At 34.3% G+C, this 15,242-nt stretch overlaps 2 protein-coding genes across 2 annotated transcripts; both read left to right on the top strand.

Moving 5' to 3' along the window:
• Positions 1-3,502: 3,502 nt before the first annotated feature.
• LOC107506010 (olfactory receptor 51G2-like) lies at positions 3,503-4,474 on the top strand. The gene has a single exon (XM_016136463.2). The coding sequence runs from the start codon at positions 3,503-3,505 to the stop codon at positions 4,472-4,474; it is 972 nt and encodes a 323-aa protein (XP_015991949.2).
• A 7,137-nt stretch (positions 4,475-11,611) lies between these two features.
• Positions 11,612-12,559, top strand: LOC107506002 (olfactory receptor 51G2-like). Its single transcript, XM_016136457.2, has one exon. The coding sequence runs from the start codon at positions 11,612-11,614 to the stop codon at positions 12,557-12,559; it is 948 nt and encodes a 315-aa protein (XP_015991943.2).
• The last annotated feature ends 2,683 nt before the right edge of the window (positions 12,560-15,242 follow it).

Here is a 15,242-nt window from a genome sequence, read left to right as displayed (position 1 = left end):
CTGGAAAGTGATCAAAAGCTTGCAGTAACCCAGGAACTATTATTTAAAAAAAGAAAAGAAAAGAAAATAGGCTAAACTTTCATAAGGACACCAGACTTTGATGCATTTTACCCTGCTATAGTTTCATAGTCCACTCGCTAGCTCCATACTAACCTTGAAAAATATCAACTTGCATTCTCTGTGCAAACTACCTGTCACTGGAATGGAAAAAAAAAATGTACTACAGATCTTTCCAGGCCCTCTAACTTTCAGTATTTGACTCAGTTGTTCCTTGGAAACCTAAATATTTATTGACAGATGAATAAAGAAAATGTATTATATACATACAATGGAATATTATTCAGCCTTAGAAAAAGGAAGTCTGTCTTTTGCAATGACATAGATGAATCTGGAGAACATTGTGTTAAGTGAAATAATTCAGTCACAGGACAAATATTGCATAATTCCACTTATATGAGGTATCTACAATAATCAGACTCAAAGCAGGAAATAAAATGGTGGTCGCCAGGGACTTGGGAAAGGGCAAATATGTCACTACCACATATTCATGTATTTGTGTAAGGTAGTGGTATGTTGGGAGGATAAAGAATGATGATAGGAAAGCAAATACAGTTTATAATTTCTGAATACTTCTACATATACCGTATAGTGTTTCATGTCTGAAATATTTATGAATTAAAGTAATATAAAATTTAATAAGGAATCTTTGATGAAATAATCTTTTTAGGTTTTCCAAAAAATATTACAGAAAATGTGGATGATACCAAAATATAAAAGTATTTTCTAAATTGATTTTGGACAGAATTGGGTTCATGGCAACACTTATTGTTGTCTACCATGTGAAGCTGTCTTGATCAGTTTGATTTTCAATTCATCTGATGCAAAAAAAAAAAAAAAAAAAAACACCCGGCCATTCTTGGAGCATTACTAGGAAGTTAAAAGAATTAATGAGAATTCTCAGACCAAGAAGAGATGAAGTCCCAGGAGATTCCTATTTTCAGGGGAAAGCTACATGAATAATAAAGCAGCTCAAATCAGGCCACCGGTATTGTTTGATCTTGGTCATGGAAGAGAAAGTTGTCCTTGAAGGCCTTTAGCCACTCTACTGCCTTAACATGCCAGGTGAGAGTAAAAACAAGATTTACTTGAATAGGGTTTGAAATTGAACATATTTTAGAGATTTGGGATAAATTAGTTAGTAAAGGATCTCTAACCTGTAATACAAGGAATCCCAGGGATCCTAAGAATGTCTCTTTCTATGAAACCATATCTTCCCCCCCCCCCAAAACCTGAGATGTTCAGACAATGACACTGAACTGCATAAAGTGAGCTTAAAGTATTCCTGAATTGGAGAGGTGGAGAACTATCTGTGCCTATGAGAACATTGACATGATTCAGCCCCATCCCTGAGTATGAACACTACTTGAGACCAGAGGATATATATTCTGAAAATGTCAAAAAAGCTCATAAGGCCAATGATTAGTGTAGGCAGGATGTGCTTTCATGGAATAAGAGTGAATTTTTAATACCCTCTTCCATCTTCCCTGTTCCAGCATAATTCTAAATTTTAAAATGTGGCCATAAAGCTTCTGAAACTAAGTTTTATTTCTCATTGTTATTTTAGACAGTGTATAGGATATTGATTAATCGCTTTAATCACTTCTGAAAGTCTCATGCACAATGACCCAGATTGAGATTTTGACAAATTAAATAGTTTTACAGATGTAAGGCAAAAGCAGTGGGCAAGATCCTTATGCTTTTCATTTTTAATAGGAAGACAAGAAGAGTGAGACTGTGAGGAAATTATTTATGTTTTCACTTTTTCCTAGTATTTTTTCCTTATCAAGAATTAGACTCAAGGGAATTTGATCCATTTACATTTAAAGTAATTACTAATTGCCACATTGTTAATTGTTTTATTCATGTGTACGGTTTCTTTTAGTTATTTTGTTCCTCTTTTTCTAGGTGATGATTTCTTTTGTGTTTTGTTTATTTTTTGGAGTCACATGCTTTGATTCCTTTTTTATTTCATTTTATGTATTTTCTGTATTTATTTTCTTTGTGATACCATTGTGAGTGTATAAAATATCTTATAACAATCTATTTTAAATTGATACAACTTAATTTCAATCACATACAAAAACTCTACTCTTTTACTTTTCTCCAAATTTAGTTATCAATGTCACAAATTACATCTTTCTATACTTTGTATCTATTACGAGTCATAAATTTATTGTTATTTTTATGCTCTTATCTTTTACATGCTACACCAGCATTGAAAAATGAAAATGACTTATGTATTACCAAAAAAAAAAAAAAATTGGACTCAAGTGAAATTTTAATTAAGCTAGAAGCTGTATGCTCCCATAAGCTCTTATATGCAGGCAATGAAGAGTTTGAAGTGTATATCTCCATAAAGATCTACAAAAAGATACTAGCAATGACATTAGTGAATGATGATGGTGAGAAACTGGGATGATTAGTTTAAGCAAAGGTTTATTGTTTGTGGAATGACTGCATATGGATGTCAAGAGTGTATATCTAATGTCCGTTTAGTTTCATTGTAAAATATAACTAAAAATGAATTGGTACAAAATAGTAAAAATGTACCCAAGATACCAAGCCTAAAGTCTATTATTAAAGAAAAGAAACAGAATTATATGTCAAATGCATATAAATTTTTATAAATGATTATTTTCAATACCTGCACTTATCATTTTGCAGAAAAAGCAGATCAACTAGGTTGTTAATCACTAGTCTAACATGTACTATTGTTGACCAGGGCAGAAAAAATTTATATAATACTGTGCTATTGTAATTATAAAGCAAGATGTGAATCTACATTATTTTATTGAAGATTTTACTTAAAATTATTCATTTTATTTTTAAAATTTTTATTTTAATACTAGTCTCAAGTATACAGTACACTGGTTAGACATTTATACAGTTTATAAAATGATCTCCCTAATTGCTCTTAGGGGTATTGTTTTATACCAATTTTGTGGCCTAGGTAAATTACAGTTCAAATGTCTATTGATGGGTAAATGGATAAAGAAAATGAGGCATATGCATACAATAGAATATTATTCAGCTTTAAAAGAGAAGGAAATCCTGTCATTTGTAACAACATAGATGAATCTGGAGGTTATTATGCTAGGTAAAATAAATGAAATGCAGAAAGACAAAAATATTATGTGATATATGAGGGATCTGATCTAGTCGAACTAATGGAGGCAGAGAGTAGATATTTTCTTTCCTTTCAATTAGCGAACATATCTGAAGAATTTGATCAATAGCATAGTTATATTCTAAGTTAGACTCATATTTTATATATGAGTATTACACAATCAGAATAAGTTTCAAATTAAAGTTTTCATAAAGTGAGTAATCATTTATTCAAAAATATATACACTCGAGAATGTAAAAAATATAGAGTCAAATTATAACCTTTGTTTCTGGGACAATGCATTTCATTTTAGGCAAGTCTTGCTACCGTGGCATCATGCTTTATGTGAATAGCACAAACTCCATATTCTCTACCTTCCTGGTGACAGGCATACCTGGGCTGGAGGCTGTGCACATCTGGATATCCATACCCTTCTCTGCTATGTTCTTCACTACCTTGGTGGGCAACGTGACCATCACGACAGTTATTTGGCGAGAACAGACCCTCCATGTGCCTATGTACCTCTTCTTGGTCATGCTAGCTGCCTCTGATCTGGGTCTGTCCCTCTTCACATTCCCCACAATGCTGAGGATCTTCTGGCTGGATGCTCGTGAGCTCACCTTCTCAGCTTGTTTCACCCAAATGTTTTTCATCCACACCTTCCAGGATTTTGAGTCAGCTGTCATACTGGCAATGGCTTTTGACCGCTATGTGGCCATAGCTCGTCCATTGCACTATTCTTCCATCCTTACCAATAGTGTAATTGTCAAGATAGGTTTAGCAATTGTTGTGAGAACCTTGACTATACAGATGCCCCTTCCTGTTCTCTTGAGGAGGCTGTGCTTTTGTCACTCCAATGTACTTTCTCATTCCTACTGCCTGCATCCTGACATTATAAAGCTCTCCTGCTCCAACACTAGGATCAATAGCATCTTTGGACTATTCGTGCTGCTATCCACTATGGGGCTTGATTTTCTCCTCATTCTCTTTTCATATATTCTGATACTAAAAACTGTACTAAGCATTGCATCCTATGGTGGCCGCCTGAAGGCTCTCAATACCTGTATTTCCCATCTCTGTGCTGTGATCCTTTTCTTTACACCCATGATCTGCCTGTCTATACTGCACCGCTTCGGCCCAAAACTTCCCTCATATATCTATGTGACCATGGCCAACATGCATTTTCTCATTCCTCCTGTGATGAATCCCATTGTGTATGTGGTGAAAACCAAGCAGATACGAAATAAAATTCTAAAACTCTTCATCAAAAAAGGACCAGGAGAATCCCAAGTCACATTTATAACATAAATGAGCTCTACCCTAATGAAGGATGAATGCTTCATCAAACGAAGAATTTGCTAATATTTCAAATGCCCACAAAGACTCTGTTTGGCCATTGATTCTTCTGAATTATATGAGATATTAGGTTAATAACTATTTATATTCTATGCTTTGAATAAATATACACTAAACAATAAAAATTAATTAATAATATTTAGAAATAATAAACTATTCTTATTATTTCTTAGTCCAATGGTTCATATATGGTCATAGAGGTTTGTAGTCTTATAGTTCATCTTGGACAGAGTGATTAAAATATTTCTTGTTATCATCTGTACATGTATCACCCTTAATTGGGTGATGGTTATTTAGTGAATATCTACTTTATCTTTGACTTTTTAAAGAGCTAGAAATACACTATGAATTAAACAAGTTCTTGCCCTCACAGTGATTTGTTTTCTTGATGATATTGTTGAAGTAGGGGACATTAGGAAAGAAACAAGTTAATGAATGAATATCTAATGTTACTATTGAAAAGATATAAAGCCATAAAATTCACAAAATCAACAATCTCTACCTAAATTTGTACCAACATTTATAGTGCCAGACACTAAATCTTAATCATAGTGTTCTATCTTTCAAGCATGCTCACTCCTTGACTTCACAGCTTCTGGTCTTTGACCTTGAGATCTCTAGTCCCCATTCTTCAGACCCTCACCTTCTCTAATTCTATGACAGCATTGCTATTTCTTGCATATTCACTATGGACCACACACACTCCAGAGAAAGCTCTATAGATATTCATCCTTTCTTGTTTTGTTGTACTTTTCAACTCTAAGCTTTTCTTTGGAATCCGTTTAAATATCTTTATATTTTCTATTCTTACACCAGTACCTTTTAGTTCTAATTAAAAATAACATGAAATTTTTATATTGTAATGACTACAAAATAATGATCTTTTTTCATTTGGTCTTCCAGTGCCTAAATGAATATTTTTGAAATGCTTGGTAGCTTTTTCCACAATCCACAACTATAATTTCACATGTTCACAGTCCTCTTCCTATCACTTACACATCTCTTCACTTTCACATACAAAAAGAATCTATTTCTAAATATGCTATAAAAGTTTTTTCCAACCAAAAAAGAAGTCATCTCCTTTATTCAAAGAAGATCAAACTATTTTCACCTATGAATGAATTTATTTTAATATCATCTGAGATGTCAATTTTGCCCTCCACCTCATTCTCCTTTTCTCTTTTGTTTATATATTATTATTATTAGAAAATATTTTCAATATACAAAAGATGAAGAAAATAATGCAATAAAAATGTATACATATTTTTTTTTACTTCTATTTAATTACAATATTTGCACAATTGAGTCAGAGGTTAAGAAAAACAACTTACAATATCGGCAAAGATTTCTTTGTATCACACTGAATCATATATGTCAAACTCAATCTCCAAAAGTAACCACAAAAATTAAAGTTTATTATTTATCTTCTCCTTCCTCATTTTACTATATTTAATACATATGCATACATATATATATATTTATATTTATTTATTTTATATAATAAACTCATATATGCTTAGTCTTAACCCTAATCTCTACATGAGACCTACTGGAGTAATTTCATATAGTTTCTAACATTATTTATACAGTACTCTCATCTCCTCCCTGGAGTTTAATCCCTATCTGAATACATAAAATTCCTTTTGACCTATATTCTGCTGTTGCAACCAAACATCCTTCACTCTTCTTATATCTTTATTTCCTTCTGTGAGAAGCTGAATGTTGGCTTACCAGATAGCACTACATTTTAACCTGTGAATATGTTACCTAACATGGCAACAGGAACATTGTAGATGTGATTAAGTTAAGGATCTTTACATGGGGTGATTATCCTGAATTTTTTGAGTGGGTCTGATGCAGTCACAAGGGCCTTGTAAGAGTAAGGCAGGAAGTCAGAAAGGAGTGAAGATACTATGTTGATGGTTTTGAAGATACAGAAACGGGGCCATGAGCCACAGAATGCAAATACCCTCTAGAAGCTGAACAAGGCAAAACAACAGATTCTTCCTCAGGGCCTCCAGAAAGAAACTTCAATGCAGTTAACTTGATATTAACCATGTAAGATTCATTTTGGACATTTAATCCCAGAACTGTAAAATAGCAATATTGTGTTGTTTTTAGCCGCTGAGTTTGTAGTAATCTGTTTAGTAACAATAGGAAGTTAATATACTTTCCTTACCAAGAATGGATTTACTATAATTCAACTAGAATAATTTTCTTCAGTCACTGCTTCTCTACTAGCTAAAAAATTATTTAAGACTCTCTCTTCATAAAATAAAATCTTACTAATTATACGACCATCACTTGATACTTAACTTATTTTTTCCCTTTGGCACATAATTAAGCTACTTGAAAAATAACATGCATTAATTTTCTTCCTCTTGTCAAATCTTTTCAAGATTTAAAATTTATTGTGATAGAATGCAAAGTACATACAGAAAACTACATGGAAATAAATGTGCAATTTAACAAATGTTTGTAAAATGAACATCGATGTAAGTATCACCTAAGTAAAGAAATAGTAAATTATTGACACTCGAATTTCTTTTGCAGCCTTTCCTGAATATAGCCTCACTATTGCTACCACGTTAAACCAATATTCTGACTTTTTTAATGTTCATTTCATTATTTTTCTTTATATTGTGCCTAGATATGCAACCTCAAATACACAGTTCACTTGTAATTAGATTGAACTAAAAACCATTAAAATCGAACTTTGTCTTTACTATGTCATTGAAACTGCATGGACAAAGCTCACCCATGAACTCTAAATTACCAAATCAAATAATCTATTTTAAATCCTGTCCCCTCATCACTTGATGACTCATTAATAATTGACACTGTTTATAGCTCACTTGTCATTAAATAGCTGTACTTTACTGGCTTCTTTAACACTTCTCTATTCTGATTATTCTTGGATCTCTCTAGTTTTGCTCATTGCATTTTCTGGCTTCACTTCCTGTGCCAATTCCCTGAACACAAATGTTGCCCTCTCTAATCTCAAACTCAATATCTCTCCTGGACTCCAGACAGGTTCACACCTTACTCCCGGATAATTCTCTTGGTATGCTACATGGAAACCTTAAACTCGAAAAGCACAACGTAGAACTTAGAACACACTAGCAGTATTGTCTCCTGCTCCATTTTCAGCTGCTGCTTCCTCCTGTTCTTACTTTTGTAGTGTCCATTACTGAATGGCATATTCATTCATTTTCTCATTTCAGCCGAAAATATGAACTATGCCAAGGATGCTTCTTACATTCTCTCATTCATAATTTCTAATCATCTACCAATATTGTATATTTTACTGTACCAATATTTTCCCAACAGTCTCCACGTTTACATTTTTACAGCTCTTGCCTCAGTTTAGACCTTAATAATTAGATTATTTTACTATTCTGCTAGTTGTCATCCCTGACTTCATTCTCAAACAATTCCAAACAGAACTGAAAGCAGCTTTTAAACCTAAACATAATTATGTTGCACACTTTATTAAGCCTTTCATTGTTCTTCTTCATTTACAGGTTAGTCTTTATCACAACTACTACTATTGTTCTTTGAAGATTTTCTAACTTAAAATGCTCATTTTTGACTGTATGCTTCATGCAAAGACCCACACAGAGTAGCATGTGCCCATGTGATGCTTCTCTGAAAGCCTAGACCTCCGGGATTGGGTGTGAGCCTCCAGAGAGAGCCAGAACCCATGTTTTATCAATCTGCTCACTTGGCATTATGCTCAAGTCAGGAAGCCTCACAAGGCCCCAGCTGCACCATAATCCATAGAACCTGTATCCCTGCCCTGGAGTCTGGTGAGTGATTGAAACACTTAGATCTAGGTTAGCTCAAATCATGTGTACTTGGGATGGAAGTCAAGAGAAGTCATGGGCTATCCTAGGATAATATGGTTTCAAACTCTGTATGATATCTGAGGTAGGAAGGACACTTCTAGGAGCTATGTAGCATCTCTAATTCTCTTACACGGTATATTTTATAGTTTCGGGAAACAATATCTCATGTCTCCTTCCTCATGCAACAATCATTCAATTCTTACCCTCAGAGTTTAAGGTGAGCTACAGGTCAAACTACATTTGTGTGACATATATTAGATAATATTTCTCAGAAAGTTGTGCATTTTGGGAAACAGATTTTTTTAATTAAAATTATTGAGGTGACATTGGTTAATAAAATAGGTTTTAAATGTATAGTTCAATAATACATTATATGTATACTGCATTGCATGTTCACCGTTCAAAGTTAAATTTTCTTCTAAAACCAAATACTTGACTCACCTTACCCCTTCCTCTACCTACCCCCCCCCCCCCGCCCTGGTAACCATGAATTGACTGTCCATGTTCATGAGTCTCTGTTTGTTAGTCGTGTTTGTTTGTTACTTTTAGTTTTATATTTCACATATTAGTGAAATCATATGATAAAAGACTTCTGAGACATGGAGTTTCACATTCTTTTTAAGGATGTTGCAGAGACAATTTAGCAGGAATTGAATAAGATGACCTTGAAAAATATGAAAATTTTGTTCATGATTTTTTTTCTGACAAAGCTCAAATAAAAAAGAGCATTTTGCTGCCCACTTTGTAACTGAAAACACCTTCTCCAAGTTTCATGTGGGAGGGTTAATTCCTCCTTGTGCTCACACTCAGTAGTAGACAGCATAATGAGAAATTTGCAGGGAAATAAATGCTTCTAACCTCTGCTTGACTATATTAACTGAATCCTTAAGCACTTATCACCATGACCGGGCCTCCTAGAAATACTTGTCTCTCTTTTCATCACTGATCACCACAGCTGTATCAGGTGAAGTGCTGTTCTTTGGATAATGATGTTTTATCATAGAGTTTGGCTGTATGTGTCATTACCTCTCTGAAAAGTCCAGCAGTGTTGCTGAACCATAATAATCACTCGATTATGCTGAAAGAGTTAGTTCCTACCATTCCCCAAATGCAATGCCTACTACTAATTTTTTTTTTTTTGCTTTCTGTCTCAGGTAATTCCCCACATCTTTAGTGTCCCTGATTCTTTCCACCCAGCCTCATATTTTGTGGGAATCTATTCTCCTTGGGGAGATGGAAAATGTGACTGAGTCCTTATACGGCTCAAAACCCATCTCTGGACAGACTCAGGCACATGAGTTGAATTTATACTCTATATCTACACTTAAGAGTCTGAGAGTAGCAGGTTCTCTTTTTTGGAGTCAAAACAAAGACTTCCAAATAGCTCCTAGACTATTCTCATTTGTGAATTGATTGTCAACTTGTTTCATATTACTTTAGGTATGTATTTTGAACATAAAATTGTCTTCTTTCCTACTTTTGTCATGCTTCAGGAATGGATTCGCTATTTTATTCTTACTAGTTTGTTAAATATTTTCTCAGAAATATGAATTCTGAATTTCAATTTTTTTAAAATAATGGTAAGCTTCCTACATTTATGAAAATTTCAATCTATTACATTAGGGGGGTGTGCTGCTTTTCCTTTCTTTTGAAAACATACTGTGATTGACAACCTATAAGTAAAATTTATCAGAGGCAGGTTGATGGATACAAAATTTATTCATGGCCACCTCTGCCTCTGTAACCAAAATTCAGAGAGGGTTTTTATTAGAACATCATAGGTGAATCATAGTACTCACTCACCCTCACATCTTCATGGATATACCCACACAAAAACCCAGTTATCTTTCTATTATAGACCTTTTCTGAGAGCTAATAAACCTGCTTCTGCTTTTTGTTTTTCTTATAAGTGCTCATTATTATTGATATTTCTCTATGAATTGTCCTATATTTACTGCTAATATTTATTTACTGTTTAATTTCTAAGCTTGTTTTTATTCTGACACTATTGGTCACCCTTCACAGAATTTCTTCTCTGAGTTTTCCTTAGATTAGCATTAGCATGTGGAATAGAGATTATGAGTATTCTTCATGAGTTTATAAGACAGCACTATAATAAGCTCGTGAGAGAGAATTAGAATATAATGAAGACTATTCTATTGGTCACAGCTGCCACATAAATAACTGACCAAGAAGATTTGAGGTCTCCATTGTTAAGATAATTTTCCTAATATGTTGAGAGAGAAAAATCATTCAATTGGACTTTATATAGGTGACCAATGTTTCCTTTGAACTCTATATACTTAGATTTCACACTTTATTTCTTTCTCTAATAATGTTCTTGAAGGTTCTCAGGATCACTCTTTTAAAAGGTGAGTGTCAAAGAGAGCAAGATATGGATTCACATTTGGGAAATTTTATTTGTACCACAGTCAATGCCCTTATGCTCATCAGTGGGTTACTGGAGTCACAATGACTCAAGCAGAGCTTGTATTGTGAGTCACTGTATTACTTACATTGAGTATACAGAAGGAGCTCAGTAAATATGTGGTGTCATTGAAAATATATTGTCTTTCTGACTAGAAATATTATCTGGTTCACCTTCCTATGACATATCTGTACCTGTTATCCAAACATTTTGTAGACAGCACCTTGTAATAAAGATTGAGAATTGATTCAAATTAAGTAAACATTCACATCAAACCCAAACCCCTCCTAATGTCTTTTTGTCACGGATACTATTTATAATCTCCTGAATCTCTTTCCAAGCAAAAGATATATTTAGTAGTATCAGGAGTTCAGAGTAAGTAGTAACATTCTTATGAATTATTTTATAACTCCCAAATAACCATTAAACAAAATTATCTAGGTTTCTTTAGAACTCTGTATTCTGGTCCTAAAACCAAGCTAGCTAATACACATGGACATGCTCGCAACACAGAGTTTCACTTTGCATTTTTCAAAACTTAAAACACTTCCACATGAGGAAGAAATTCTCTGTGCCTGAATGACCCAAATATGCTTTGGAAAACTAAGGCTAATCACCAAGAAGAGAGGCAGCATCATTCCCTAGTGGAAACAGCTAAAGGGATGGGATTCGGTACTATGAGAAGAGGAAAGGGAATATTATTCTACAGTTGTGGGTCATGAAAGCCACGTAGGATGAGATGACAGAAAAATTCTGTAAAATAATAACTCTTGCTTTCTTTATGATTTTTCTAGGCAAGTCTTTCCCAGAGTTATGGCAATTCCTAGCAACAGTAATGCCAGCAGCTTCTTCTTCATACTGATGGATCTCCCAGGACTAGAGGCTACTCATTGCTGGACAGCTATTCCTATCTGCTTTTCCTATGTTCTCTCTTTGCTGGGCAACATCACCATAATGTACATTATTAAGTCTGTGCCCAGCCTACACACACCTATGTACCTCTTTCTTTTTATGCTTTCAATGGCTGACCTGGGCCTCTCAGCTTCTACACTGCCTTCAATGGCCACAGTTTTTCTCCTGGGCCAGAGGAAGGTGGGACATGCAACCTGTTTTATGCAACTCTTCTTCATCCATACTTTCTCAGTCATTGAATCAGCCGTGCTGCTGGCCATGGCTTTTGACCGCTGTGTGGCTATCCGAGAACCTTTAAGCTATTCCACCATTCTCACAATCAAGCGTATTAGGGCCATCGGGCTGGCCATTGTGACCCGTAGTGTTGCCCTTCATCTGCCTCTGACTCTGCTCCTCAGAAGACTAAAATTCCAGGCTTTGAATGCTCTGTCTCATTCTTATTGTGTGCACCCTGATGTTCTAAGGCTGGCCAGTTCCAGCACTCTTGTGAACAGTGGCTTTGGGCTATTTGTTGTGCTTTCCACATTGGGGGCCGATGCTGTGCTCATCCTCCTCTCCTATGTGCTGATCCTGAAGACAGTACTGAGCATTGCTTCCAATGCTGAGCGGCTCAAAGCCTTCAACACCTGCATTTCCCACATCTGTGCTGTACTACTATTTTATACCCCGCTAGTCAGCCTGTCCATGATTCATCGCTTTTGGAAAAAGAAACTACCAGCTCAGGTATATATGCTTCTCTCCTATCTACACTTTCTTGTACCTCCCATGCTCAATCCAATTGTCTACAGTGTCAAAACCAAAGAGATTAGAGTCCGCATTCTGAAGATGCTTCACCCCCCAAAATTCTGAGCCACAGGGATAAAATACTGATTGTGATAGTCAGCCTGCTTAATGAAGACATCCCAGAGAGAAGGTAGAGTGTATTTTTCATCTGACCTATTAATAAATTAATTATCCAAAAGTACTAACTGAATACATTATGGTATTTCCCCAGACATCAGAACAGTCTTTATTCAATTAGAAATGCAATGATTCTCATTCTGCAAAAGTCAGTATCAGCTTGAAAAACCGAAAATTATTATAAGGGAAACTGACAGATTTTTGAGAGAGTATCATTTACAAGTAAAAGTAAACAGATTAGAAGAGTAGAGTTCAATGACATTTAAGATATCTTTAACTAAAAACCTAAAATCGTACAAAATTAAGCTCAAAAAGGTCCCACTTGATTGTACTTTCTGAAAATTTGGCAAGTATGTGAAATAAAAATATATTTTCCTTCTGCTTTGCATATCAACATGATCTAGCCCTTTGAATGAATTAAAGAATTGTTTCCCACTTCCTAATAGATATATCAAATATCCTGTGCCCTCATAAACTACATTGAGATGCTAGAATTTTTCAATGATAGATGCCTCATGCAACTCAATTTTCCCTACATGATTTAAACTGTATTTAAAAATCTAAGGAAAATAGACACCTTGGAAGTCCATTTTTATGAGAATTGACTAAGCTCTCATAAACAAGTTAAAACTAGAGAGATTGATTTGTTTGCCTGGGCATGGTCTTTTTCTTTCTGAACTAAATCTTCAGCTAACTTCTCTGATTAAATTGCTCTATTAAAAACATAAACAGTAACAGTTAAGTTAATATTTAAGTGCTAAAAATTTGTATCAGATTGTATGTAAAGTTATTTGCAATGTTATGGTGGAAAGGAGAAAACATATTATTAATATTTTATTTCTCCCCTACAGTCATTCATTTAAATCATATTTATTCATCTATGCTGGGCTACCTCCTATTTAAAGTATACAGAAAACAAAATAGAATATTGTTTACTTTATGTGAAAAGTTTAATTGTTAGGGGAAAGAGACTTGTAAACATATAATTCTCCAGTAAGTCACAGGTGCTTTGAAGGCAGACAGTATAGCTTAGAGGGAGGACATAAAGGAGGATTTCGAGAGACATTGCTTTGAATTGATGAATTTTAAGGGGAGACAAGAAAGATAAAATATGGAAGCATAGCAAATAAAGCCTTTTTTGATGTCAACTCATAAATTGGCTCCCTTTCATGGAGGGTAAGGAGAGAGCAAAGAAAGAGGCAGAGCATCCAAATTGGTAGGTGACAGGTTTAAAAAGCAAAGGAACTTACATATGAGTCATGTCTTGGGTGGCTATGAGATGAATAGATTTTAGCACTTGCCCTTCGGACTCTTAAAAGTTTAGATAGAGACCTTAGCTGGTTTCAGTCACACATACTATCCAGATGGTCTCAACAATATATTGCTCTCTAAAGGCAATATGTGTCCTTGAAAACTAGCTCCCATGTTGGAAATGGTGGACAGATGCACTCTCCAAGGACAGGATAAAGGGTAAGGAGCCTCCAATTGTCCATGTTCAGCTCTTGGAGCCTCCAATTGTCCATGTTCAGCAGTCACATCCTCTTTAATGACCTCCTCTAACAGTTCATCTGATCTCATCTCTCTATAGATTCTGCATTACAGAACACAAAAATTGTTGAAATGCACATTAACACTTTATAGATTCTGGCATCTGATCATTAGTTCATCTTGTAACTCTGCCTACAATACCCAATGCTCTTCCTCCTTCGATACCCCTCTACTACCCCCAACCCCACATATACAGATTTATTATCAAGGAACTGAAAATATCTTTTGTTACCCTTCTACCACACCCTGTTAGCTTAGATAACCTCTTCATGATCTTATAATAATTCACTCATGTCTATTTCACCCACATTTTAATTTTAACAGCTTTATTGAGACATACTTGACATATAATAAATTGAAAGAAATTGGACTACAATTTGATAAATTTGACACACACACACATACATCTATAAATATATACACTCATGCAGTCATCATCTCACTCAACATAATGAACATATCCATTACTCCCCAAAATTTCCTGTTGCCTTTTTATACTTCTTTCCAGGTACTTTTCTCCACTCAACTTGTCTCAAACACTGACATAATTTTATTACTACAAATTAGTTTATATCTTCTTATACCTTATATAAGGATATTCATAAAGTCTATGCTTGTTAATTTATTTGTTTGTTTATTTATTGCTTTTGGTCTGGCTTTTTTTTTTCAGCGTGATTAAATTGAGATTCATCCATGTGGTTCATACATTTTTCCTTTTATTGTTGAATAATGTTTCACTTTATAGATATACTATGACTTGTATTATATAGTAAAATGCCATGTAAATAAATTAAGTTATAAAAATTATATTTACCTTTATATTGACTGCATGTAGTACTCTGTATTCCTTAGCATAGGTACAAATTTATATCTGGTATCATTTCCTTTCATCCTGAAAAACTTTAACATTCTTTTCTAGTGCAACTTTGCTCATCTGAAATATCTTTATTTCTTTAATTGTGAAGAAAATTTACTGGATTAGAATTATAAATTGCAAGGATTTTTTATACCACTTTAAAACTATTAAATATTATTCCTTATTTTACAATAAATAATTATATACACATGACTATATGTCCATATA

Source organism: Rousettus aegyptiacus, unplaced genomic scaffold, assembly GCF_014176215.1.
Source record: "Rousettus aegyptiacus isolate mRouAeg1 unplaced genomic scaffold, mRouAeg1.p scaffold_m13_p_5, whole genome shotgun sequence".
NCBI classification, from domain to species: Eukaryota; Metazoa; Chordata; class Mammalia; order Chiroptera; family Pteropodidae; genus Rousettus; species Rousettus aegyptiacus.
The sequence above is the reverse complement of the archived record's forward strand: the minus strand, read 5'-3'. Positions and strand labels throughout refer to the sequence as shown.

Coding starts and splice junctions, on each gene's coding strand:
- LOC107506010 (XM_016136463.2), top strand. CDS start 3,503: ATGCTTTATGTGAATAGCACAAACTCCATATTCTCTACCTTCCTGGTG.
- LOC107506002 (XM_016136457.2), top strand. CDS start 11,612: ATGGCAATTCCTAGCAACAGTAATGCCAGCAGCTTCTTCTTCATACTG.